General features: G+C 52.3%; 5 protein-coding genes across 9 annotated transcripts in view; 2 read left to right on the forward strand and 3 right to left on the reverse strand.

Annotated features, from left to right (window-relative positions):
* C1QTNF4 (C1q and TNF related 4) overlaps positions 1 to 6,587 on the forward strand; it is a 30,492-nt gene extending 23,905 nt beyond the window's left edge. For all 3 annotated transcript variants that reach the window (XM_079708176.1, XM_079708177.1, XM_079708178.1), the window contains exon 5: positions 5,479 to 6,587. In XM_079708176.1, coding sequence (XP_079564302.1) covers positions 5,479 to 6,458 — 980 coding nt within the window. In that variant the 3' untranslated portion in view covers positions 6,459 to 6,587. The remainder of the gene's footprint in view (positions 1 to 5,478) is intronic.
* A 1,192-nt stretch (positions 6,588 to 7,779) lies between these two features.
* FAM180B (family with sequence similarity 180 member B) lies at positions 7,780 to 8,145 on the reverse strand (the record flags this gene model as incomplete). The annotated part of the gene is made up of 1 exon (XM_079708149.1): positions 7,780 to 8,145. The coding sequence occupies one exon, from the start codon at positions 8,143 to 8,145 to the stop codon at positions 7,780 to 7,782; it is 366 nt and encodes a 121-aa protein (XP_079564275.1).
* Positions 8,146 to 11,158: 3,013 nt separating this feature from the next.
* Positions 11,159 to 15,932, reverse strand: NDUFS3 (NADH:ubiquinone oxidoreductase core subunit S3). The gene is made up of 7 exons (XM_079707486.1): positions 15,839 to 15,932; positions 15,665 to 15,730; positions 14,422 to 14,519; positions 13,943 to 14,092; positions 12,919 to 13,044; positions 12,667 to 12,786; positions 11,159 to 11,410 (listed from the first exon to the last, which is right to left on the reverse strand). Exons 1-7 carry the CDS (start codon positions 15,909 to 15,911, stop codon positions 11,243 to 11,245), a joined length of 801 nt encoding a protein of 266 aa, XP_079563612.1. The 5' UTR covers positions 15,912 to 15,932; the 3' UTR covers positions 11,159 to 11,242.
* Positions 15,933 to 16,057: 125 nt separating this feature from the next.
* On the forward strand, positions 16,058 to 21,026 carry KBTBD4 (kelch repeat and BTB domain containing 4; the record flags this gene model as incomplete). Of its 2 annotated transcripts, none has more annotated exons than XM_079707488.1 (4): positions 16,058 to 16,112; positions 17,011 to 17,631; positions 18,868 to 18,974; positions 19,422 to 21,026. In XM_079707488.1, the coding sequence occupies 4 exons, from the start codon at positions 16,073 to 16,075 to the stop codon at positions 20,280 to 20,282; spliced, it is 1,629 nt and encodes a 542-aa protein (XP_079563614.1). In that variant the 3' UTR covers positions 20,283 to 21,026. The 2 variants fall into 2 exon arrangements, with proteins under 2 accessions (XP_079563614.1, XP_079563613.1); XM_079707487.1 differs by having other exon boundaries at positions 16,073 to 16,091.
* Positions 21,027 to 21,440: 414 nt separating this feature from the next.
* PTPMT1 (protein tyrosine phosphatase mitochondrial 1) lies at positions 21,441 to 25,642 on the reverse strand. Of its 2 annotated transcripts, none has more exons than XM_079709309.1 (4): positions 25,349 to 25,642; positions 25,167 to 25,247; positions 23,082 to 23,220; positions 21,441 to 21,726 (listed from the first exon to the last, which is right to left on the reverse strand). In XM_079709309.1, exons 1-4 carry the CDS (start codon positions 25,520 to 25,522, stop codon positions 21,554 to 21,556), a joined length of 567 nt encoding a protein of 188 aa, XP_079565435.1. In that variant the 5' UTR covers positions 25,523 to 25,642; the 3' UTR covers positions 21,441 to 21,553. The 2 variants fall into 2 exon arrangements, with proteins under 2 accessions (XP_079565435.1, XP_079565434.1); XM_079709308.1 differs by having other exon boundaries at positions 23,029 to 23,220; positions 25,349 to 25,641.
* Positions 25,643 to 26,230: the final 588 nt, after the last annotated feature.

Genomic DNA, 26,230 nt, shown 5'->3' on the forward strand with positions numbered 1-26,230 from the left:
GCAAGAGAGGAAGGCAAGCAAAGCATACAGGGATAAGCAAGCTTTCCCCATGGACAACTTAGGTTCCATTCTGCTGGAGTCTCTGAGACTGGAACAGGCCTGGGAATTGGAAATTGTCCCACTTTCAGAGGGACTGAAAGCTAGAGGATTTATCCACTAACTCTGGGCCCTCCTTGGTGGAGGGTTACTCTGGGGGCGTTAACTCCCCACTTCCAGCCTGCCCCACACTCAACGTCCAAAGCTGGGAATGCCACAGGAGAGACAGAGGGAGCAAGTTCAGAAACTGTCTGCAGATGACCTCCGAGTAGGTCTGGGGGCTTGATTGGGGACACTGGTAGCATCTGCTACACCCAATGAAAGGAACTTGCTATGAAAATTAACACTGTGTTGTGGTAGGAGCAGACAGGAGCTACAGCCTAGCCCTAGGGCTCTTCTCTGAACCCTGCTGCCTCCTAACTTCATTCCGGTGCACCCCCAGCCTGCCCTAGATGCCCACCAGTACATGGCATCCTCCTGCTCTGTATGCCTTTGCCAGTGGCCTCCACCTTGTCCCATCCCTTGAAGCAAAAACCCTGCTGTCATCTGCCTCAGCCACCTGTCTCCAGAGAAATGAACATTTCATTTCTCTGCTGAAATGCTTTTGTGGACCCAGGGAAAGCGTCAGATGGCTTTCAGCCTGAGACGGACCCCCACTGGCATTTAACTGTTCTGCCTTGAGAGTCCTGCCTTCTTCCCATTCCTCCCACTGTTGGAATCACACCTTCAAAGTGCACCTTCAACATGGCAACCCCGATCTCCTTGTCCAGAAGAAGGCTTGTGGCTGCCGCAGATTGGCTTCCTGCCTTCCCCAGCCCTCCTAGGCCTCCCCCCACACCCCACCTAGGCCTTTACAGGCTGGTGAAGGAGGCAAAAGATGGTCCTGAAGGGCTAGACAGGTGCTTCACCCTCTGTCCCCAAATGCCCCCATGCCCAGGCCGAAACGCCTCCACCCATCCCTTTCTATTAAGGCACGTATCTATTCATTTTATCATTCCCTCAGCACCCTGGAGAACACTTAATGAGCTCATCATCACCATCAACACCTTCAGGAGGACTAACCCATGTTAGATTAACTGGGGTCGTGTAAGTTTTGAGAGTTCCAGAAGGAGAGCTCCAGGGGACAGGGGATTTCACGGGGCACCAGGCTTCTCAGAAACCACACAGAGGGTCTGTGGCAGAGCCAGGACTAGAGCTCAGGCCCCCTGAGTCAATCGGGGGTGGGGGGGTAGGCAGAGGGGTCCTGCTCTGGCAGCTGAAGAGTGGGGCTCTTCAAAAGCCATCCATTTGGTCAGCATCTACTGAGTGCCAGGCAGGTCGTCCCCTGCACAGCTGTCAGGAGAGGACCGCAGCCTCCCTGGTGGTGCCAGAGCCCAGAGTGGAAGCCATGGAAGGGCCTCGGTGAGTGCTGCGGTGGGAAGACAGCTGTTCCCAGCCCTGGTGTCCTGCTGGGTCCTGCCACCGCGGCCCAGCTAGGCAGGGTGTCAGTGTCCCTCTGCAAACAGGCCCTTGGAGCCCTCCCATTGCCTTCTCAGCCCTCTCCCTCCTTGCGGAAGCTGTGGAAGCAGCCTTTCTGCCAACACTCAATTCTGTCCCAAGGACTCCCCTCCTTCCTCACCCCCTCCCCGGGGGCACAGGCTGACCCTCTGATGTCTGGGGGTTTTGTCTTCCTCCTTCCTTCCTTATCAACCATAGGCATTTTCCGATTTGGAGGTGAGATGACGGTTAGGTCACTGTAAGCCCTTCCTTTACTGGCAGCATTGATCCATTTATCCTTCTCTTCCCTCAGACCCCCTCCCCCGGTGCCACTCAGCTTGGACATCTGTCCCAGCCAAACTCTCACCTTCCACTGTCCTTGCAGTCCAGAGGCTAGTCCAGTCTCTGCGCCCTGCTCCAGTCCCCTCTCCTCAAACCAGGGAGAAGGCTGGTCTGTAGAGTGCTCTGAGCCACCGCTAGTTTGGGCTCTGCCTCAGTTTCCCCATCTGCTAACTTGGATTAATGGTGCCTGCTCTCCAGACCCAGAGGATGAAGCTTTAGGGAGGTCACGGAGGAGGAAGAGCCCGGTGCTCGCGCTGCCTTCTTCGTGCGGTGCCCCTGGGCCCTGCCGCTCGGCTCCCCGGCCTCGGTGCGCCCCTCCCTCTCGCTTCCCCTCCCGCCTCTCCCCCTACCCGCCCCTACCCCGCCTCGCCTCGCGCGGCCCCGGAGCCTCGCTCTTCAGCAGCCCTTTTTCCCTCGCTGCCCCGCCACCCCGAGCCCACCCCGGGGTCCCAGCGCCCCGCCCGCCGCCGCCGTCCCCGCCAGGCCCGGCCCCGCCGCAGCGCGGGCGGTCAGTGCGCAGCCCAGCGCCCGCCCGGAGCCCAGAGCCCGGAGCCCGGAGCCGGATCGCGGGCTCGGAGAGAAGCCGACCGACCGCCGCCCCCAGCCAGGTGAGAGCTGCTCTGGGGCGCAGGGAGCCAGGCTTTCTCCTTGACTGGAAGCGGGGGCCGGGGAATTGGGTCCTTTTTCCCTGAAAGGAGGACCTGGGAGCTTTTTTTCATGAAAGAGCCTCAAGGGCTTTTACTCCGAAGGGATGGATAAAGGAAGGTCTGGGGGAGAGAGGGTCTGGGGTACCGTTTTCCGAGGGTTTTGGTTTTGGGGGGTTTTTTTGTTTTTTGGTTTTTTTAATGAGAAAGGATTAATTGGCTTCGTCTGTGAAAGGGGGACTTATCTTCTTGGGAGCCTGAGGGGTTTTCAAGGTAGGTGGGGAGGGAGGTTTGGGCAGAGCTTGAGGGAGGGGGTGATTGGAATTGAGGTTTGGTAGGGAGGGGTCTCTAGAATCCCCTTAGCCTGACATGGCTGCACCTCCACCCTCGGTTCCAGGGTTCTGGGTCTGTCCAGCGCATGTGTCCTAGTTTTTTCTCTTTGAGGATGATTATTTTGAGCCTCACCTGGATGGAGCTAGGAACAGCCATTTCCTTCCCTGGAGCTGTGATGCCCACCTGACACCCGCTACCTCTGACCTGCTCCGGGAAGGGGGTTTAGGGAAGGATGGGGACCCACAGATCTGAGAAATGGGCAGTGGTGGGTGAAATGGAGGCTGGGTAGTGGACACACAGGAGGACCCTCTGGCACTGGCAGGGTGCACCAGGCTTGGCAGGAAGATTACTGAGGGTCGAGTGGGCAGGTGCTCCTGGGGCAAGACCTGCTAGGAGAGCAGCAGTGTCAGGAAGAGTTGAGATGTTCCCAGAAGACAAAAACGTTAAGAATATTTTTTTGGTTGGTTTTGCTTTCTTTCCCCTTCACCCTAGATCTCAAGACTCATTCCACTTCTATTTTTGCGAAAGGTGAAACTGAGGCAGATGACAGGTTGGCTGGAAATAGCTGTGTTCAGAATGGAAAGGTGGTGGAGAGGAAAGCACACTGAATTTGGAGTCAAATAGACCTCAAGGCTTGCCTCAGTGCTCCATGAGTGGCCTTGGGCCAAAATGCTTCCCCTTTTTGGGCCTTGGATTTCTCCCCTATAAAACAGGAGAAGGCCTACCTGTCTCGCAGGTTGGCTGTGACACCAGACGTGGCCAAAGAGCTCTGTGAAAGGGATTGCACTGAATACTGTGACATGTAATCTTCACTACTGCACATGCCCCCCCTCCCTGCGTCTGCCCTCACCAAGGGTACTGGCTAGCCCGTGGGGCACCTTTGTAAGAATGAGAAAAGGTACTTCCTGTGTAAGGAGAGAATGTTCAGCTGGGCTAGGGACTTGGGGGTCTTACTATGAGAATTAGAAAAAGGCACACTTTCCCCCAGGGGCAGCAGTTCCACACAGTTGGGCAAGTAAAATGTGGGTTGGACTCCAGCACCCACCTACCCTCAGGTGAACGTCCTTGTTGTGTGCAGCACATCACAGCTGCACCTGGCAACCCTTCTTGGCAGGTCCCTGGTGTCTCTAAGAAACACAAAGATACACACACTCCCCGGGCATTTCCCATAGAGACCCACGGCCTAGGCTGTTACCAGCTCATTTTCTTTTCTGCTTTGCCTCCACTTCAGGCCCTCAGGGTATTCAATCCCCAAAGCCTATGCCCTACTAGGAAGCATTATGTAATCCTACCCTTGGAGAGTTAGTCCTCTGAGTTAAGTAGTGCCTTTACCAAGTTTCCAAGGGTAGGAATTACTGAACCCTAACCCCTTATGTCAAGAACTTGATCTTCAACTATACTCCAATATAAAATTTAAAATTTAATTAAAGAAAAGAACTTGATCAGATTGATTTTCTCAAAATATTGATTGCACTGCCATCCAACGAAGGTGTTCACACCTGCCTTCTCAGAGCATCCTCACAGTAAGCTTGTGAGGCAGGTCTCCTCCCCAATTACACAGAGGGAGCCATGCCCAGAGAAATTAAGGAACTTGCCTAAGGTTTCACAGCGTGTAACGGGTAGAGCCAGGACCTGGGCCCAGGTTTAGCTGTCAGTCCTCTCCACTCCACCACTACTACTGAGGAACCAAGCTGCTGACCTCACAGACTTGCCAAAGCCGTGCTGGAACTGTTGCTCTCCCACTCTATCCCCAGCAGCCCCTGGCTCTCTCTTTCCCCTCAGTGACCAGCCCACAAGCCCAGAGGAAGGAGTCTCTTTCTCTTACACTGATTTTACAGGGGGAGGGAACTACCTCAAAGCCCATCTGTTCTGGCCTCTTTAGTGCAAGAAGGGCCCCTGGAGAGTCCAGAGGTCCAGTGTGGGAGCTGACCCTTGACTGGGTCAGAGGGCAGGAAATGGGTCAGGGAGCGGCTATTTCCTTTCCTGCCAAAATGGGGGCTTAACCAGCAGCCACCATGGAGGATATCAGTATAGCGAGCCAGTGCCTGAGAGAGGGGCAGGCTAAGTAAGGACCATAGAATAGACACAGGAAAATGCAGCAAATCGGAGGCTGAAGGAAACTCAGAGACCCCCTGACCACCTTCTGCGTTTCCAGGGCCCCTGGGTGTCAAGGAGGGGATGTGTAAGCCCAGCAGACAGGGCTATAGGACCTCTGACCAGAGCATTTCTGCTTGCATCTATGGTATATGTCTGTGAGCTTTCACTTGAAAAAGGAGTTCGGTGGTTACAAAAAAAGGAGAGGAAAAAAAAAAAAAAAAAAAAAAAAAAAACTGGCCTAATCTAATGGTCCCCAAAGTGTGGCTCCTAGACTAGCAGCATCTCTGCATTACCTGGGAACTTGTTAGAAATGCAAATTCTCGGGCCTCATACTAGATGAGGTGGAGGTGGGAGCCAACAATGTGTGTTTTAACAGGGTCTCCAGGTGACACTGAGGCCCCATGAAGTTTTAAGAACCACTGACCTAGTCCAAGTGTGTAGGAAACTAGGAGTCCTAGTTGTGGGTCAAGGGCGGGTCTGTGAAGGGAACCCGTCTCCAGGCCGCCCCTGCCCAACCCTTGTCTCCTTCCCTTTGTGCCTCCCCTCCCAGGCGCCATGCTGCCGCTCCTGCTGGGCATGCTGGGCCCGGCCGCCTGCTGGGCCCTGGGCCCGGCTCCGGGCTCGACAGAACTGCGCTCGGCCTTCTCGGCAGCACGCACCACCCCCCTGGAGGGCACGTCGGAGATGGCGGTGACCTTTGACAAGGTGTACGTGAACATCGGGGGCGACTTCGACGCGGCCACAGGTCAGTTCCGCTGCCGCGTGCCCGGCGCCTACTTCTTCTCCTTCACGGCTGGCAAGGCCCCGCACAAGAGCCTGTCGGTGATGCTGGTGCGCAACCGCGACGAGGTGCAGGCACTGGCCTTCGACGAGCAGCGGCGAACCGCCGCGCGGCACGCAGCCAGCCAGAGCGCCATGCTGCAGCTCGACTACGGCGACACGGTGTGGCTGCGGCTGCACGGCGCCCAGCAGTACGCGCTCGGGGCACCGGGCGCCACCTTCAGTGGCTACCTGGTGTACGCCGACGCCGACGCGCCTGCGCGCGGGCCGCCCGCGCCCCCGGAGCCGCGCTCGGCCTTCTCGGCGGCGCGCACGCGCAGCCTGGTGGGCTCGGACGCGGGCCCGGGGCCGCGGCACCGGCCTCTAGCCTTCGACACTGAGCTCGTCAACATCGGCGGCGACTTCGACGCGGCGGCCGGCGTGTTCCGCTGCCGCCTGCCCGGCGCCTACTTCTTCTCCTTCACGCTGGGCAAGCTGCCGCGCAAGACGCTGTCGGTGAAGCTGATGAAGAACCGCGACGAGGTGCAGGCCATGATTTACGACGACGGCGCGTCGCGGCGTCGCGAGATGCAGAGCCAGAGCGTGATGCTGGCGCTGCGGCGCGGCGACGCCGTCTGGCTGCTCAGCCACGACCACGACGGCTACGGCGCCTACAGCAACCACGGCAAGTACATCACCTTCTCCGGCTTCCTGGTGTACCCCGACCTTATCCCCGCCGGCCCGCCCGGCCTCCGGCCTCCGGAGCTCTGAGCCACGACCCGGAGAGGAGCCCCGGGCGGCCCGGGGCGTGCATGCCAAGCCGGGACTTCGGCCCGAATGTCCCGCCGGCGCGAGCATGACGGCCCGCCCAGCGTGGCTGGACTCTGCGAATAAAGTGGGCCTGCGCTGGCGCCTGTCTGCCAGGGTTCTGCGCTTTGTCTTGACTGCGACGCTTTTGTCTCGGGTGGGGCGGGAGGGACTGACTACAGCTGGCCCCGGGTGGGGGTCGGAGAGCAGAGGGCAGCATTCGGTCAGGCCTTGGGAGGGCGAGGAGGTGGGAATTTGATTGAACCCGACTTGCCTAACCCCGTTGTGGGCCTCCCCTTCATGTCCCTTTCCAGTCAGTCCCTGTAATTCCTCCCCGTTGACCTACGACGTTACTTTTAGGGCCCATCTGGTCATTTTTTGTGACAAGGGACTTCACCCCGCTGCTTCACTGGGGCTACGGGATTCAAGGAAACGGTACATTCCTTTTCCCAGTAGGGCGTGCGCATGGGACGAGCAGTTGATATCTGGTTGCCCTGATTCCTGCCCTCCCGGGATGGGGAGGGTGGTTTGCCCAAGGCACGGGTTAAACAGCTTACTCTGACACACAAGGACACAGGGCTGCAGGAGGCTAGAACAGAACATTTTATGGGATGAGCTACACAGGATCAGGACTACACCAGCCAGCCTCAGTCCCCTTCCAGCCTTACTCCCTCCTCTGAGCCTTGTCGATATGGACCCAAAAACACTTCTCACTTCCCTGCCCCGCAGAAGATAATGTTCCTCCACCACTTCCCTCCATTCCTCCAAGAGACTGACCTAAAAGTGTCCAGTCTATTCTCCTAGCCCACACGGGGTACTTGGAGGCTTAGGGACCCCCAGAGCCTTGGCTGGGTTTAAAAGAGTTATCTACATTAGGACTGGGCACTGAGCACTTAGGAGTTTCCTGTAGATTCTGCCTCTCATGGGACTGCCAGGGTAGGAGTTGGAGGGTCTGACCTGGCCTTACTTGGGAGCTTCCCGTTCAGCATCTCTTAAACACACTTCTCAACCCTGACCCCTACACCCCCCGCCCCCCGCCTCACACACACTGCCTGCAAGTCCTGCCCTTAGGTCTGTGCCTGCTGCCTGGGACCCAGAGCCTGGGCCCAGGGAAGAAGATGGGGGAGGGGTAAGCTGGGGTCCGGGGTACAAGCCGAGCCCAGAGGCCCGAACACAGTGGGAAGAACCAGGTGCCAGATGGAGGCCCCTGGCCAAGATGGGTCTGGCTCAGGTAGGGGGCGGGGTGGAGGGGCCTGGGGTGGGGATGAGAGGCAGAAGGGGAGGGTTAGGGGAAGGGGTCAAGGGTAGAGGCCAAGGGCCCCAGAGAAGGGGGCTGGCCCTGGGGGCAGAAGCCCTTGCACAGGTCCCAGAGTGTTTCCTGTGCCAGGAGGGTGAAGACCTGGGCCCAGCGACCTCTCTCCTCAGCCTCACTAGCCACAGGGAGCCGGTAGACACAGGACAGGCCTGTGAGGAGCAGATGTTGAAAGTCCCAAGGGCTAAGAGGGGGTCCCTTCCGCAGGTCCTGGAACTGCTGCAGCCGCTGCTCAGCACCCTCCAAGTCACTGGGCACATGGTGCTGCAGGAGGAGACTGAGCCGGCGGCCTGGACGCGTGGATGCCAGTTCCTCGTCCTGGATGTGCAGCTGCCCCATGATATCCAGCTCCAGCCCAGACCAGAGCAGCTGCAAGGGGAGCCATGTAAGGGGTGGGCTGGGGCCTAGGGAGCGGGGCCGGGGGGGGCATAAGCAGGCAGTAGGACCCATGCTGGGTTGGCTCCCCTCCCCCAGCAGCCCCAGCTTGAGGCATCCCCCTTCCCAACCCTGAGCTTAGGGACATCTGGACACTCCCACCCCCATGTCCCAGGCTGGAGGAAAGACCTCAAACATCACTTCCGGGGCCTCTGGCTCCTGCAGGCCACCTCCCACGTTGGTGCTGTCCATGGGCTGCCCTGGGGCAGCAGAGAGGAGTCAGGGCCCTGCCAAGCTCCACCCTGAACACCCCAGCCTCCCAGGAGTCCCCTCAAGCTGCCTGGTAGGGGTGCCTAGAGGTTCTTCTATCTACAAAAGAACAGGAATGCCATCCCATGTCCACCTCCCCCTACACACATATGCACATTGACATTCACTCTCTCATTCACAAGGCATAGGCCTTGTGATCCCAAAAGCATCATCCCAAACCCAGATACTGTCTTGGCAAATGTCCGGGACTCCTCCTTGAACTTCTACAGTTCACTTGTCCAAGAGCTCCATGCCAACGGGTCACAAGACACTTCACTTCCCATTTCCCCTCCCTATAATCATCTAGGGAGTGTGACCTAAAACAGTGCCAGTGACCCTCCCCAAAGTTCGAGGACCCCGTTGAGAAGAACCTGTTTCTTTCCTGCTCCTCGGTAAGTGACCGTGTGCAAGGCAGGGAGGCCAGGCAAGGCAGGATGTCTGTTGCAGCTTCCTTCACCCCTCTTCTGGGGTGCAGCCTAACCCTTGGAATGATTGTCCTAAGCCCAGAGCAGGCTAAGAGGTCCTCCTTTGCACACCAGCCAGAATAAGCCCCAGGCCCATTGAGAGCACCTAGGGCTATCTCCCCTCACTTCACCCGGACCATTCTGGTTCTGGGTGGGGCCCACACCTTTCCCTCCCCCACCCCACAGCACAGGTCAGCCTGCTACCCATCATGCTCTCAGTTCCTAAGCCCTGCTAGGCTCAGATAGGACCAGGTGTAACTGCTGTCAGCCAGCAGCCTTCCTTGGCTCCTGTCCACCCCACCCTAAGGCCCCGGTACCTGTACGGTGCTGGGTTGTAGTCACCCCAGGGAGGAAGCAAATGGCTACCATTAACCAAGCCAGGAACTGCATCGTCCCAGCCGTGGCCCACCACGTCCTCTGAGTCTTATTCTCCCCGGCTGCTCTCTGCACCTCTGTCCGCCTGCCACACACCAGGGCTCCAACTTTCCACTGCAGGCTCTAGCCGTTCCCTGCTTTGCGTGTCATTCTTCCGTGCTTAACGGAAGGGAGGGGCTGGCTCTGGCTTCCTAGGGGCCCTTTCCACCCCACAGAAATGTGGAATCTGTGGTTGCTGGCAGTAAGAGCCTGGCTCCTGGCTTGTCGGGCCCTTAGCCTATTCCTGCCCAGATGGGCGGGATGCTTAGTTAATAGGAAGAAGGTGTTTGGTAGCAAACAGCTGTGACTTAGCCCTCCCAAAAGGTAGGCGAGAGGGGGGCTTCCCTGGTGGCGCAGCGGTTAAGAATCCGCCTGCCAATGCAGGGGACACAGGTTCGGGCCCTGGTCTGGGAAGATCCCACATGCTGCGGAGCAACTAAGCCCGTGCACCACAACTACTGAGCCCACGTGCCACAACTACTGAAGCCCGCACGCCTAGAGCCCGTGCTCCGCAACAAGAGAAGCCACTGCAATAAGCCCGCGCGCTGCAACAAAGAGTAGCCCCCGCTCGCCGCAACTAGAGAAAGCCTGCACGTCGCAACTGGAGAAAGCCCACGCGCTGCAACTAGAGAAGGCCCGCGCGCAGCAACGGAAACCCAACACAGCCAAAAATAAATAAATTTTTTTTTAATTAAAAAAAAAAAAGGTAGGCAAGAGCCCAGGCAGTTACACTACTATCTGTCGTCACCCCCAAAACATTCTGCAGCTGAGTCCAGCCCCTGACACCCAGTCCAGCCCAGCCCAGTCCGGCCCAGCCTCCTGGGAGCCCCTCAGTAGCCAAGAGCAACAGCTGCAAAGCCTGGTCTTCCAACTGCCTGGTGTGCTGGCTGAGCGGCCCACTGACAGGCAGAGAAACACTTCCACCTCAGGCATGCAGCCAGGGGCTGAACAGACTGCACACTGGCCGGGTGCGGAGTGCTGCTTCCTGGCAGACAGATCTGCAGCTCCTGATTGTCTTTTGCCCCAGACTGGGACCCCCTTTGCTTGCTTACAGCATTCTCAGCTCAGGCCAGAGTGCAGGAAGATTCCCTCAGCCCAAGCATGATGGGCTGTCAGCTTGCAGGGAGCAGGACACAGGGTTCAAAATGAGCTGAAGCTCTTCTTGGCTCTGACTGTTGGCCCATGGAACCCTGTGATTGTTTGCACAGGATGAGGATGAGGGTGGGTGGAGGTTGCCCTATTTCCACCCAGGCCCCTGGATCCATCAGCTGCCACCAGACAGTATGCTGTGACAAGGGGCTTTCTCCAGCAGTTAAGACCCCTCCAATTCTCAGGAGAGGCCCTGCCACACCCATCCTGAGCCCTGTGGATTGTGAGAACTTTCAATTTCAGCTCCAGAATCTCTCTCTCAGAAGTATATCCAGGCCTGCCGGTCACCGTGTCTGCAACTGCACTATTTAGTCCCATTAAAATAGACTCCCGGTTTGGAAGAGTCTCTCTAAGGGAGTTGGCAAAACCCCTGCCTGCACCTCCCCGCTCTCCTGAGTCAAAGCCTCACTTCTCATGAAAAGCACACAGGAAGGGCTTCCCTGGTGGCGCAGTGGTTGAGGGTCTGCCTGCCGATGCAGGGGACATGGGTTTGTGCCCCGGTCTGGGAAGATCCCACATGCCGCGGAGCGGCTGGGCCCGTGAGCCACGGCCGCTGAGCCTGAGCATCCAGAGCCTGTGCTCCGCAACGGGAGAGGCCACAACAGTGAGAGGCCCGCGTTTCGCAAAAAGCACACAGGAAGTGGTGAATCTAAGTAGGATTTTATTTACAGGGACACTCAATGATAGATATGGCGCTTTCTAGGATACACATGCCTTCCCTGAAACTACTTGGTTTCGGGGTTCTTGTCTCCAGCTTCAAGCCTGAGACTCTCAGGGGGCTGGCGATAGGCAGGGAAAGTCTCCCAGGGGCTGTTCAGATCAAACTTGCGGAACTCTTGGGCCAACTCCACCGGCTCGGCCACCACCCGCTTCACCTCATCGTCATAGCGTAACTGCAGAAGAGAAAGGCAGGCTTGAGCACTGAGGAAGACCTTGCTACAGCCACTAGAGGCCCACTTTCCCAAAGCCTTCCTCAGCCCCTTTACTTCTCTGTCCTTGACTCCTGTCCCAGCCTCTGTAAGTCTCCATCCTCATCTGTGTTACCCATCAGATCACAACCCAAACAGTCTAAAATGGCCTCTATCTCATGCCCTGCCATCACCCAGGCAGGCCCCCCTGCCCACCATCCCCACATCATGAGCTCTGAGCTCCCTTTTCCACCAGAACTGACTTTGCTCACCCATCCACACATTTTTTTTTTTTTTTTCTGCACTGTGTGGCTTGCAGGATCTTAGTTCCCCAACCAGGGAATGAACGTGGGCCTGTGGCAGTGAAAGCGTGGAGTCCTAACCACTGGACCGCCAGGGAATTCCCTCAACACACTCTTATAAATTGACGGTAAGCATTTGCCCACGATGAGGGAGCAAGTCAGTGGCTGGAAACAATAAACCTAAGCTGGCAAGCACTCAAGTTCAGGCCCTGCGGCCTTGGCATTATCACTGCCAAGATGCAAGGCAATAAATGTGGCATGGCTTTTCTTGTTATTGGACGATCAGCTGGATAAGGTAAAGACAACTGGGTGCTGGGAATGGGACCATGCTAAACACTAAGAAAACAGGAGCATTTGGGTATGAAGTGATGGGCTGGATTGCCACTATCCCAACATTTCTAAAAAGTTACTTTGCTACAAAATCACGTGTGTGTGTATACAATAAACCATCTTCCTGCTAATAACCTGCAACATGTTGCAATGGTAAAGTAAAGCACTGAAATCCTTTATAAGGCTCTTACAGGCAATTGTTACTGGTCTTGCCTCTGGCCATTCTCAAGGGCTGAACATGTAGTGTCTTGCCTTCTCAGAGATCCAGGGCAGGGTGAAAAGATACTCCACTTTCAGATCTTGGTGACAAACTGTGTCCTCAAGTCTGCCTTGGTCATTAAAATGACCATTAAAATATGGCTAACATCAACTGAACATTTACAATACTCCCCTTTTAAACATACATCAATTCGTTTTCTGCAAATCTACTATTGTTAAGTACTATTATTGTTCCTATTTTGCAGATGAGAAAACTGTGTCAGAGTGGAGCTAGGATGGAATCCAGTACTGATGCTCTTAAGCCACCACAATCCAATGGCCATAATTCCTGAGCAGGATCTCTACCAGGTCCTCCCTGCCCAGACTGCTGCCCAGTTCCAAGGCTCCTACCTCAACATAGCCAGACAGAGGGAAATCTTTCCGGAAAGGATGTCCCTCAAAACCATAGTCTGTTAGGATCCTTCTTAGGTCAGGGTGGTTAGCAAAGAAGACTCCAAACATGTCCCAAATCTAGAAAAAAGAGGCACTCAGGCAACCAGCCATCACAGCCAACACAGGGTGAGGGGCTGCACTGTATCCAGTAATTTCAATCAGTTCTGCAACTCCGGCCCAGAGGTGGGTCCACCACGTCCAGTAACTCACCTCCCTCTCATACCAGTTGGCTGCCTTGTACACAGACACAGAAGACTCAACGGGTGTCAGCTCATCTGTATAGGTCTTCACACGGATCCGGGAGTTGAAACGCAGAGAGAGCAAGTTGTAAACAATCTAGGGAGAATGGAGGGAGCTGGAGGACCAAGAGGACCACAGGCTGAGGGGTCTGGGACAGAAGTCCCCGAGTGGGAGCATAATGATGAGGATACAGGGTGGGTTAAAGTTCCACCCTGTGAACCTGCCTTCTGTCCCGAAGTTCAAAACCTCAAGATGCTCTTATACTCGCAACGACTTCCAAAGGCCTAAGCCACACTATAGCTCAGCCTGTCAGGATGCTTGTCTTTGCTCATGCAACTGGATGCCTCCCGACCTGCCCTCCCTCACTGGGCTAATTCCTGGTCTCCTAGTTATCCATTAAGATTCAGCACAAACTCTCTCTCTCCCTTCATAAAAGCCTCCTAGACAGGGCTAAGTGCCTCTCCTGTGTTCTTATAACATCCCATGAATTATATTATTACAGTAAACTGTTTTATGTGTCCTTCTTCCTCATTAGAGTGTGGGGGACTCCTGGAGGGCAGATATTGGGTGTTATTTCTCTCTCTATCCCAGGATCTGGCAAAAAGTAGATGACCATACTAACAATAACAATAGCTATATGTATTGAGAACTTATTGTGTGCTAGCAGCCTACCCGTACTATCTCATTTAATCCTCACAACCACCCTATCAGCTAGGGTGGTTTTACGCTTTTTTTGTACTTACTTTGCACATAAGAAAACTAAAGCCAGAAAAATCAAACAAAATGTTTGAAGCCACACAGCCTACTAATGGCAAAGCTACAATTCAAACTCAAGGTCTGCCTGATTCCGAGGCCCTGGTTTAACTGCTGTGTTGTATTGTTTGACCTGAACAGAAACTAAGGAGGCTATGGTTCCCAAAGGTAGCTATCACCCTAAAACTGTTCTGTCCCCTTTCCCTCCTTTACTCTCCAAACCTCAAATCTCCTGACTGACCTCAAAACGGTTCTGCCGGGTGGGGATATCCACCGCTGTCAAGTCAGCCAAGGATTTGAATTGTGCATTGGTGTGATCCCTGAGGAAAGTCAGCACTGGGATGACTCCATCAGGATGGATACAGATCTCTAACTCATTGAAGCAGGACACCTGCAGACACGGAACAGGAGAGGAGAAGGAACAAAGCTACAAAGGGAGCAGCTAACTTCAGCTGGAGTCTCCTGGTTTAAGGCAGAGAACAAAGACCGAGTTGGGATGGAGGAGTCTGTGGTTTGATTCCAGGCTGCCCACTTCCACATGCCCTGAGAACACAGTTCTTTCTTTTACTGTTTTTTGTTTTTGGCCATGCCACGTGGCACGTGGGATCTTAGTTCCCCAACCAGGGATCGAAAGTGCAGAGTCCCAGCCACTGGACCGACAAGGAAGTCTCAACATGGTTCTTTCTTGACCCAAACCCGAACAACAGTAGTGAATATTACCTGAACTTGTTGGACATACTTGGGCAGGATTTCAGCCACATACTCTCCAAAAGCTGAGAGCTGCTTGTGGGCCACATCATTCTGTGGTCTGACAGTGGCTGGAAAGAGAAGGCATATTTAAGAAAGGAAAGTAGAAGGCAGCAGCCAGCCCTGCATTCAGTCTCTTGAGCTTGTAAGGGGTGCTGTTTCCCAGTCAGGACTCCCTGCAGAACCTTGAGAAAGGTGAAGTGGAAGCTTCCTCTTCCATGGAACAGGAAGTGATGAAAACATAGGGAAAATGCCACCTACACAGTCCACAAAGACTCACCTTATTACTGCAGCTGGGGTGTTTGACTCTTCTCAAAACTACTCCATGGTTCTTCCTTCACAATGCCTGCATTTCTGCTAAAGCAGCATATGTCTCAGCTCTCTTACCACACTAGAAGCTCTTTAAGCATGAGAACCAGAACTTTTGCTTCTCTTTATCTCCTTAGCATCTGGCTCATAGCAGGTTCTCCAGCTAAGAACTTCAGGGCTGAAGAGCCATCACAGATTATGTAGTTGAAACCTTTTTTTTTTTTTTGGACATAGATGAGGAAACTGAGGCCCAGAAAGGGGGAAATGTCAGGTTTCTGACTCCCACTTGTATTATGTTGACTGTAACTTATCTCCGTACACTCATTCGTACAACACTAAATCACTGGGCAACCACACATCATAGGCTGCAGAGTAACCGTTAAGTTTTCTCTGCTTTTGGCAGCAGGCAGGCCTACTTTGTCACTTACTAGTGCTGTGATCCTGGGCAAGTTACTCCTCTGGACTATTTCCTGCTCTACAGTAGAAGAGCATAATACTGTCTACCTCATAAGATTGTTGTGAAGACTATAATCATTCATTAATCGCTTAGCAAGGTGCCTGGCACACAATAAGCATTCAAGTAACGTGGGCTACTATTATAACAAGACTCAGAGGCCCAAAGTTTATGTTTCCTGCTTTCAAAGAGCCGACAGTTTAATCAGAGAAAAAGGGAATCATGGAAATGGACAAGGGGCAACAGGACCATAACAGAGAAGCCTAAGGGCACAGGGAGGGCCCGATTCTGCCTGCAGAGTGAGGACCATTGGAGTCAGCTCTCTAAGGACAAACAGAGACTTGCCCGGAAACGCAGGGGAGGGCAGCCCAGGACAGGGGCAAACATCTGACAAAGGGAATGAACGGGGCCCCGCCTGTAGTCCCGAGAAGGGCCGGACCCGCACATACTCACGGCGCGTGTCTGCCGCAACGCTTTCCCTCCTCACCGGCAGCAACAGCACCAAGGGTCTCCAGGCCACTGCATGGGAAGATAGACACCGAAGCGCAGGGTGAGGTCTGAGGAACTCCCTGCGCTGGGCGTGTAGCCGTTCCTGCCCCGGGCCTCAGCCGGCTGTCCACTGCTCACCTCTGGACAGCTTAGCGGACCCCACGAGCCCCAGCCAACACCCCCGAGCCGCTGCCGCCGCCGCCGCCGCCATGTTCCCCGGATGCACTCCAGGTAGCCGAGGGCAGACCTATAGGACACGGAGCCCCAAGGGCACGGACCGGAAACGGAAGTGTGCAACAGATCTTCTTCCGGGCGGACGCGGGGTCGGAAGCAGAGGTTCCGGGTTCCGGATTCCGGGTTTCGGGCTTCGGGATGAAAGGAGGGAAGGCAGGTGAGAAAGCGAAGCCAGCAGGTGGGGAAATCGTGAGGTGAACGTGCCCTAGCTTGGTGTGACAGAGGCTGGAGAGAAGGCAAGGATCCTAAGGAACCAGACTGGTGAGAGAAGAAGGGGCGAGAGGTCTGGGTTCCACATTCCACACCCCTCCCCCGCTCCCTGAGCTAAGCTTTTGATGAGGGCCGGCGGGCAAGGCTAGGGGGAGGGGGAGAGAAGAATGGTTTCCCTAGCGACCGTTTCCCAGGCGCCTCCAGGTGGAGCGGGAACACTGCACGTGGCGACGGGCTTCCTCGGGCCCCGTGCTAGGACGGCTGGGCTCCGTCTCGAGTTCTGGGAGGAAGCCTTGGGCAGTCATTAGGACGAGCAGGGAAGTGCCGGGGAGAGGCTCAGAAAAGAGCAAATGTGCATCTGAGAGATGTCCCAGGACAAACCTCAGATTGTACGGTCTGGATTCCCTGCGCGGGGAAAGAGGGGCCTGGCCACAAGGACATGGGGATCTTTTTGTCAGGTTCTGCTGCCCCGAGCCTCACAAGTTTTATGCTAATAGTTATTTGGTTAGTAAGGCTTTTTCCCAGGCTTTTAAAATCATAGGCTTTCTCCTATCCCTCGCTTTCATGTGTTGACCTAAATACCAGGCCTTTTGTTACATAAAGGAAAGGAGTATTCCGTGTTTTCTCAGGGAAACACCCAGAGTATGAAATTTTTATTTCATTAGGAATGTGATGTCACTGCAAGAGAGTGAGTCCAGCTTTGGTTGAAGGAGAACATAGAGATGTCATTAACAGGGCCAGGACTAAGGCTAATCTGGGCCGACTGTGCGCTCACTTTTCCCTTCTCCCTCCCTGCATTGGACAATTGGATTCATAGACTGTGGCTATGGATTACTTAAATTATTCAGGGTGGTGGTGTTTTGCAGACAGCTGGCAGAGAGAGAAGTTGGCTACTACCATGGAATCACCAGAGGAGCCTGGAGCATCCATGGATGAGAACTACTTTGTGAACTACACTTTCAAAGACAGGTCACACTCAGGCCGTGTGGCTCAAGGCATCATGAAACTGTGTTTGGAGGAAGAGCTCTTTGCTGATGTCACCATTTCAGTGGAAGGCCGGGAGTTTCAGCTGCACCGATTGGTCCTCTCAGCTCAGAGTTGCTTCTTCCGGTCCATGTTCACTTCCAACCTGAAGGAGGCCCACAACCGGGTAATTGTGCTGCAGGATGTCAGCGAGTCTGTTTTCCAGCTCCTGGTTGATTACATCTACCATGGGACTGTGAAACTTCGAGCTGAGGAGCTGCAGGAAATTTATGAGGTGTCAGACATGTATCAGCTGACATCTCTCTTTGAGGAGTGTTCTCGGTTTTTGGCCCGCACAGTGCAGGTGGGCAACTGTCTTCAGGTGATGTGGCTGGCAGATCGACACAGTGATCCTGAGCTCTACACTGCTGCCAAGCACTGTGCCAAGGCCCACCTGGCCCAGCTGCAGAGCACAGAGGAATTTCTCCACTTACCCCACCATCTACTCACTGATATCATCTCTGGTAAGTTGAGAGAGGGGGAACATCATACCCAGCTACACCGGTATGATGTTCAGTGAACGTTCTAGTTTAGGAGAAGGGTACCCTCAGGCTTCCTGGTGTTAGCTTACATTATTATTCTTGATAAGAATTTAGATACCTTCAGAGAGAGAGTGAGTTGAGATTTAGTAGCTGATATCAGAGACAGAGTCCCTTCCAGACAAAGAGGCTAGGAAAACAAAGCAACATTTCACAGTATATACAAATATTGGATTGAAAAGAAAAAGAAAAAGCAGCACTTAGCCACAAAAGGTAGTGAGGAGCTATCTGCATTTATATTCTAATCTCTCTTGTGCATAAGTGGTCTCATCCATTCTGTACTTTGCATGTATTTGTGGGACTAGTTACATAAGTAAATTGACAGTGAGTCAAGATACCTAAATAAGAAGCTTCTCAAGTGATTTGCCAACTTTTAGGTAACAGTCCTGAGTCCACAAGTGAGGTATAACCATACTTCAAGTTTGAGTTTTGTAGCCTAGTAGATTGCTTCCATGGCAAGTAGGAGAATATCAAATCATCCATTTTGATTAAAAGAAACAAGGCAGGGACTTCCCTGGTGGCGCAGTGGTTAAGAATCCGCCTGCCAATGCAGGGGAGACAGGTTCGAGCCCTGGTCCGGGAAGATCCTACATGCCGCGGAGCAACTAAGCCTGTGCGCCACAACTACTGAGCCTACGTTCTAGGGCCTACGAACCACAACTGCTGAGCCCGCGTGCAACAACTACTGAAGCCTGTGCGCCTAGAGCCCGTGCTCTGCAAAAGAGAAGCCACTGCAATGAGAAGCCTGCACACTGCAACAAAGAGTAGCCCCTGCTCGCCGCAACTAGAGAAAGCCCGCATGCAGCAACGAAGACCCAATGCAGCCAAAAATAAATAAATAAATAAATTTATTTTAAAAAAAGAAACAAGGCAATTTTGGGGAATTCCCTGGCAGTCCAGTGGTTAGTATTCCACGCTTCCACTGCAGGGGGCACGGGTTAGATCCCTGGTCGGGGAACTAGAATCCCGCATGCCACATGATGCTGCCCAAAAAAACAAAAAAGAAACAAGGCAATTTTATGTTAATTTCTCATACACATACATATACATACGTGGTGGTAGTCTGACAAAGATGTTCACGTTTTTAAAGCCACTTGTTCTAAATTTCCCTTTTGGATTGTCAGATTGCCATTGACCATACCTTTCCTCTGGTTTTTACAGATGGAGTTCCATGTTCCCAGAACCCAACAGAGGCAATAGAAGCCTGGATCAATTTTAATAAAGAAGAAAGAGAGGCTTTTTCAGAGTCACTCAGGACTAGCTTGAAGGTAAGGCAGATATCTTTAGGGTTGGGACACCATGATATCCATGCATTCCAGCCATTTATGGGCCTGGCCTCTTTGATGCTGGTAAATAAGTCTCTGGCTTGAAACTGATAAGAGCTGGGGAGGAGGATGTGTGTGTGAGACCAGAAGCCACCAGGCTCTGGGCTCCAAAGCTCCTTGAGAGAACTACTCTCATCATTACATTAATAATCCGAAGTACCAGCTCATGATAATCATAAAAAAGGCTGGAATGAGTGTAACAGGTTTTCTGTTCCAGCATAAGATGCCTGGAAGTGATTAGAGGAGAGTCAGGATGACACACAGTAAGTAGAGCAGAGTAGGTTAGAGCAAGGTACAAGTGTGTGGCCTAGGACCTTAAGGATATGTGTCTCAAGTGAGCCTTAGCCTAGAACCGATAGATACGATTTATACCTTTAATTTCACCAACAGGAAATTGGGGAGAATGTACACATTTACCTGATCGGGAAAGAGTCATCTCGTACCCACTCGTTGGCTCTGTCCTTACATTGTGCAGAAGATGACTCCATCAGTGTAAGTGGCCAAAACAGCTTGTGCCACCAGATCACTGCAGCCTGCAAGCATGGCGGAGACTTGTACGTGGTGGGAGGGTCCATCCCACGGCGCATGTGGAAGTGCAACAATGCCACCGTGGACTGGGAATGGTGTGCGCCTTTGCCCCGTGACCGACTCCAGCACACCCTGGTGTCTGTGCCCGGGAAAGATGCCATATATTCACTGGGTGGCAAGACACTGCAGGATACCCTCTCCAATGCAGTTATCTATTATCGGGTAGGTGATAACGTCTGGACTGAGACAACCCAGTTAGAGGTGGCTGTGTCAGGGGCCGCTGGTGCCAACCTCAACGGGATCATCTACTTACTAGGGGGGGAGGAGAATGACCTGGACTTCTTTACCAAACCGTCCCGACTCATCCAGTGCTTTGACACAGAGACAGACAAGTGTCACGTGAAACCCTATGTGCTGCCCTTCGCTGGCCGCATGCACGCAGCTGTGCATAAGGACCTGGTGTTCATCGTGGCTGAAGGGGACTCCCTGGTGTGCTACAATCCCCTGCTAGACAGCTTTACCCGGCTTTGCCTTCCTGAGGCCTGGAGCTCTGCCCCATCCCTCTGGAAGATCGCCAGCTGTAACGGGAGCATCTATGTTTTTCGGGACCGATATAAAAAGGGGGATGCCAGCACCTACAAGCTTGATCCTGCCACTTCGACTATAACTGTCACTACAGGCGTTAAGGTGCTGCTTACCAATTTGCAGTTTGTTTTGGCCTAAAGCTGTGAGGGGAAGAGCAGCTGACTTTTGCCCTCCCTTTCTCCAGCACCTACCCATCCAAACTCAAAGTCCCAGAGGCCCCCATTCAGGTACTATGTTATTTTTTTGGCATATGTTAGAAAGGCAGCGCCTCAGCCCTTGAACTCATAAGGGTGTTCCGTTTGGGGCTTTTTAGACTGCTGCTTCTCAGCTGGCTGCTTGAACTGAGAGTAGGCCAGCCTGTTCGCCATCCCCTTGTAATCCTGTGCCTCCCTGCAGAGCACGTAGGGCAAGCCTCTTCTCCGCCCTTAGGCACAGCCTCCCCTCTTCACCTGATCAGTGTTACATAGAAGCACCCCTGATCCCGGGACAGAAGGAAAGATGCCCAGTCTTCCTTTTTTTCCGTAGCCTGTTAAGTGGCTAATTGGTCATTTTTCCACGAAGAATTAGGTGTTAGAGTTCTCCTTCAGGCTTTGGTTGGGAGAATGGACTAAGCTGAAGGTGTCCTTCACCAGCAAGAGTCTACCCTAGAATTCAGGACGTTCGTCTATTGTTTTTCATCTATCTGTCAAGAAATGTATATTTTGGTTTTATTTTTGACTTATTCCAAGGAGTAAGCCAGAAAGAAGTAGAAAGGATTATTTCTGATTAATCGCAGAAACTTTTTTCAAACTCAAATATATGTCTCTACTCTTTTAAAAACTCTAAGCTAAGCCAAGAGCTAGGAACTTGCTTATTTCATACAAATAAAAGTTTTTGAAGGGATATGTGTGTCTGTTTTGAATTCTGAAGGGGTGACTTCCTAAGGGAAACTAATTACATACCTGCACATTTCTAAGTCAGTCACAATACTGATTGAATCCCATACTTCCTTGTCTGCATACAGGATGACTGCTCCAAGTGAGGAGAGCCCCATAGGGCCAGTGAATTAGGATTCTTACAGTGGCAAAGAGCCATAGCTGAGTATTTCTCTTCTCTTTTCCTAGTGTTAAATGTCTTTGAGTTGTGGGGGTAAATATCATTAGGCACAACATCAGGTGCACGACAGATTTCTTTGACCTTTGGAAATAAACCCTTATCCCTGTCCCATATCCCCAGGCCCCACGAATAGAAGCCACACTAAATCTTCCTAGTCACACAACAGTGTTATTTCAAGAAAATGAAACAAGACACAGGGAGTGAAATTAACCATTACTTAGCACATTTCTATTATGTCAAGTTTGGGCTTATGCCCCTTTGGTCCTGTTAAACATTTTCATTCTGTAGCAAGCCAGGGTTGTCCTGAGTTCTTTCTAATCCATGTACTTCACATCTGTGATGTGTGACAAGTCCCATTCTTTGCTGCTCCTGCAGTGATCACCTTGTGGAACTCTTTGAGAACTTCCAGCTGGCCAGGTCTGATGTAGATGTGTGACCGGATATTGGTGATGGCTCTTACGGCCTCCTCTGGAGTCCAGTTGTACACCTGAAGTGCAGGGTTGGGAAATCAAAGAAAGGACCAGGTGTTAAGGTGTCCCTGACCCAATAATAAGTGCTAAAGGGCTCTCAGAATTTCATTTTTTTAAAAATTCCACTTTGCGGGGAGTTAAAAGCCATGCCCCGCATATTATAAGTGGGAGAGCACTTTAACCCCTTCAATCAAAGTCCCACAATTCGATGCAATAGGCTGGGGGAGGTAAGGGGGGACACAAATCAGTCTTTCTATCTGATTTTTATTCTGCCAAACCCTGGAAATAGAAGGTTGAACACATGAAGCTGAGATCCTAAATTCAAGCGGGCCTAGGCCTACTAGACGTCCTCTCTGAGCTAGGCTGTTGGTTACAAGAGTTTCCTGGAAAGAGTACACAGTCGATGTTTTTATGCAACTTGTCACCATGTCTAGAAAAGAGTACTTTTAAAATTTAACTAGGAGGGCTGGCTATCTTTGTGTCCTCAGGATACTTACTGGTTTAGAACTCAATAGAACCAAGAAAGTATAGATTTTTAGCCTGCTGGTTCAGTTCTCACTGCCCAAAATATCTCCTGACACCCAGTTTCCAGCAAAACAGAGTCCTAATGACCAAAGCTTTAGTATTGTTAAATCATATATTCACCGGTCCACAGTAACACAAGGCCAGGCTGTTTATCTTTACATTTCTTTTTTTCCTTAAACTATCTATATTACTTAGTAAATGCTCTGCAGGGGCCTCACAGGTAACAAAAATGAGCCGGGGGTTTGTAAAAGGAAAGGATGAACTAGAGTACTGGCTTCTAAAAGTTTTTAAAAGCAACCCACCTGCCGATCATAACAAACTGATAGGCAAAATTCTGTTGGAGCCACTGTTTCTAGAAATTAATGTCCAGAACTTTACTCTGAAATACTTAAAGAAAAGTGAGTCGTATAGAGCTGTAAGTGACCAGCACTATTATCTACAGAACTAGATTTCCTGACATGTTTATAACAAGTGTTTCTAGGCTTTTGCTGGTATTAGCATCCTTTGCAACTCCATTTTTTGAGTGCTTGTTCTAAGTCAGTGCTTGACATACTTTCTCATTCAAGCCTCACAACACATTTAGTTTGAGGAAATTGAGCAATGGAGAGGGGAAGCCACTTTTGCCTAAGGTCACACAGCTGGCCGGTGACAAAGCCAGAGATCAGCCTGTCTGCAAAGTTCAGGTGCTTTCCACCTCCCAACAGCCTGAAATTGGGAACATGACTCCTAGCAAGGTCTGCCAGTAGACTGGAGATCTGCTGTAAAGGGGACCGGTCCAGAAAGACCTTTTCTACCTGAATCAGATATGCTGCCACCATAGTGGCACTTCTGGAACGCCCAGCCTTACAATGCACGTAGACAGACTGGCCTAGCGACTGGTACTTGAGAGCAAACTGGACTCCTTTCCAGAGGTTAGCCAAGGTTGGGACTCCAGTCATGTCTATCGTGCTGAGCCGCAGCTGCTCGACTCCTACATTCTTCCACTCCTGGAACGAGGTCCACCAGCATAGAAAAGAAAATGAAAAAAGCCTGATGTGAATGGTAGGAAGATGGGCTCCCAAGAGGCAGCAAAACAACAAGGAAGCTTCACGGTTTACAACAATGTGAATATACTGTTTACTGTTTGCCTAAAAAGAAACTTCTTTTCAGAAATGTCTTTAAAATGGCTGACCTACATGGCTGGTCTTTCAGCACACAACAGCAATGCTACTGAGTTAGGATTATGTCCAAGATTTAAAGTGTTCTTAAAGTACCATTAGTAGCTTTAGTACCAAAGCTAAAGTATTTGAATCTTTAGCTACAAAATACGAGCTGTATAAAATTCATCTACAAAAGCTGTGTAACTATTTTTGCATGATCCAGCTGCAAGGCTGGACTACTACGTTTTGCAAGAACTTTCTGTTTGTCCATAAGCCTCCTCTTTTTTACCACTTTTTTTGAGAGGGTATGTGGTAGAAAATAGAGTTATTTTAAAATTAAAATAATGCACCTACTTTTGTTAGTGAAATATTATCACTTAGAAGGAAGAAAAGAATAAACAGGAGAAATAAGGCCTCGGGCAAACTGGGCAACTTTATTTTTTATTTTGCCTTAAGACTTCAGGTAGGCTGCAGCTACTCTTGATATTAATCACTTTAGCAAACCAGAAACGTATGACTCTGAACTAGGGTCAATATTTTATACAGCTCATGAAATTAATAAAAAACAGCAAAATCTGGCAGCATGGGGCTTATACATCAATTACATCAGAAACACCTAGGGAGCTTGCTAAATGTTCAGATTCCTGGGATCCCACCCTAAAGTTCCTGAGTCAGAATCTCTGGGGGTTGTACCTAGGAATCTGCTAGTTTAACAAGACTGCCAGGTAATTCTTAGGCATATTAAAATGTGAGAACCACTGCCTTGGAGATTTCTCTAGGCTAGTGGGATAAGATAGCTGCTCACAAATGTCAATTGCCTCACACCCAGAGACGAGCACTTTCTGTGACTTGCTCCACAGGACGGACCACGTTAAGGAACATTCACCATTTTGGCTAATAACTCCTGAGGTCTTGTGGCAAAATACTGTGGGAAATCCAAGGAACTGTTACCCATTCTTTAAAAATGTATACCATCACTGATCAATATATTTTAAATGTGAGTCACAATTTTTTCAAGATTTCAAAAAAATCTACAGTTGAAAAAACTGCATGTTCATTAGGCTCTATCAGTACAGTAAACAAGAAAGATAATTGTGCAGTGCTAATAGAAGTCAAACACTATAAAGATAGGGCAACATCTAATAACCATTATGAAGAGCTCCACAAATAAGCATTCACATCTAATGAAAATTATGTTTTAGGCCTGAACTTTATTTATGGCAGTTCTTGGGAGTTCCACTATCATCTCTAACATATATATAAAATTCCCTCAAATCAAAACCAAATGAACCCTATGCAGTTTTTGCAATGGGTTGTTTTATGATAAATTTACAGGGGATTGGCCGTAGCTTTTCTTTTTACAGTTTATAGGGCCTTCATCTTGAATATCTAACAGTGTCTGATCCATACTTCGTGCTGAGTAAGTGTCAAATGAATGAAAGTAAGGCATAGAAAAGTTGCCTTTCAGTCCTGGTTACTGATTTGAGTTACCGAAATTAAGAATACATTTGTGCACAAAGGAATAATCAAAGTTTGTCAACTCTACTTTTAAATGCCTTTCACATCAGTTTTTATTTCACAATTAATTTCTACCCCCAGCCGCAGCCATTTAAGCTTAGAGGACCAGATCCTCCTCCTGAGGAGGCAAAAAAGCCTGGGACGCCTGCCTCTGCGGCAAGGTCACCTACAGCACCCCCTCCCCCAACCTCCTCCGGCTCGCCAGGCCCTGGGTGGTGGGCGAGGCCGGCGGGGCGCCTCGGCCCCAGTTCTGCCCACGGGCCCCGGCGCCTCACCTTTGGGGAGTTGCACAGGAACCTCGTCTCATACTCCTCGTTCATGGTGATCAGCCCTCGCACGTTCTCGTCCTGTACCAGCTGCCGAGGCAAAGAAGGGGCTCAGAAAGGGCCGCCGAGGCCCGGGCGGCGCTCGCCTAGCTCCCAGCCCAGGCGCAGCCCGGCCTCCCGGCCCGGCTCACCCGACGAGTCATGTTCCGCAGCGGCAGCGCGCCCAGCAGCACCGTGTTGTCGATACGGTTGTACCAGTCGCGGTGCGCCGGGCCCGGCATCTTCCCGCGGAACAGTGTGTACAGCAGCGTCGGGTAGAAGAGCACCCGGGCCAGGCCGGCTTCCAGCAACGTGCCGGCCGCCATCCTGCCCTACCCGGCCCGGCGCAGCGACGACCTGCCCACTCCCGGGCTCGCGGGGGCGGCCGCGAGGAGGGCCAGAAGAGCGACGAGGCCAAGGACTGCGAGTCTTCCGCGGCCTCCAGCGAAGGCGACACGGCCGGCGCGGGCCTCTTGAGCACCGAGACCTCGGGCCCGGCCCCCAGGGACACTTCGGGAGAGCCTGGGCCCCGTGGGACCGGCACCATGTCTCGGGAGGAGGGGCCGCTGGCCTCGGGGGAGGGACCAGGGCTTCCCGGGCGGGAAACTGGGACCCCTGACGAGGGAGGGCGCGTCCTCGGTCCAAGGTTGTGAGTCTGCCGCGTGTGAAACTGTAACCGCTGCCTGTGCCATTGACCCCCCCTCCCTCGGGAGGGGGCTGTGACTCCAGGTGAGGAGGTCTCTGACCCCTGCGTGTGAAACTGTGACCCCGATCGAGGGAGGCGGGGCCCTGGCCAATGGCCAGTGGGCCTGTGACACCTTCCCCAACTACCGGCCAGAGGGAGGGGACTGTTATCCCAGGTGAGGGTGTGACCCACCAAAGGGGAGACATGACAAGGAGACACCCTGGTAGGGGGAGCCCTGAAGGGGAGAGTGGAAGGGACTTTGAGCTTTTAAGTAGAGAGGCTTGTTGGAGAGGCCCTGATCCTGGACAAACAGGGGACCTGGGTTCATCTGGCCCTTCCTTCCCAACCC

This window comes from Hyperoodon ampullatus (genome assembly GCF_949752795.1).
Source record: "Hyperoodon ampullatus genome assembly, chromosome: 7".
Taxonomy (NCBI): domain Eukaryota; kingdom Metazoa; phylum Chordata; class Mammalia; order Artiodactyla; family Ziphiidae; genus Hyperoodon; species Hyperoodon ampullatus.

Excerpts from the sequence above, each read along its gene's own strand:
- NDUFS3 (XM_079707486.1), bottom strand. The coding sequence starts at position 15,911 with ATGGCGGCGGCGGCGGCGGCAGCGGCTCGGGGGTGTTGGCTGGGGCTC. Across the intron at positions 14,520-15,664 it reads CGTTGCGGCAGACACGCGCC|CCACTGTCAGACCACAGAAT; the intron begins GTGAGTATGTGC and ends TTCTCTTTCCAG. Across the intron at positions 14,093-14,421 it reads AGTATGTCCAACAAGTTCAG|GTGTCCTGCTTCAATGAGTT; the intron begins GTAATATTCACT and ends CCGTGTCTGCAG.
- PTPMT1 (XM_079709308.1), bottom strand. The coding sequence starts at position 25,522 with ATGGCGGCCGGCACGTTGCTGGAAGCCGGCCTGGCCCGGGTGCTCTTC. Across the intron at positions 25,248-25,348 it reads TGCGGAACATGACTCGTCGG|CTGGTACAGGACGAGAACGT; the intron begins GTGAGCCGGGCC and ends TTGCCTCGGCAG. Across the intron at positions 23,221-25,166 it reads TCCTGTGCAACTCCCCAAAG|GAGTGGAAGAATGTAGGAGT; the intron begins GTGAGGCGCCGG and ends ACCTCGTTCCAG.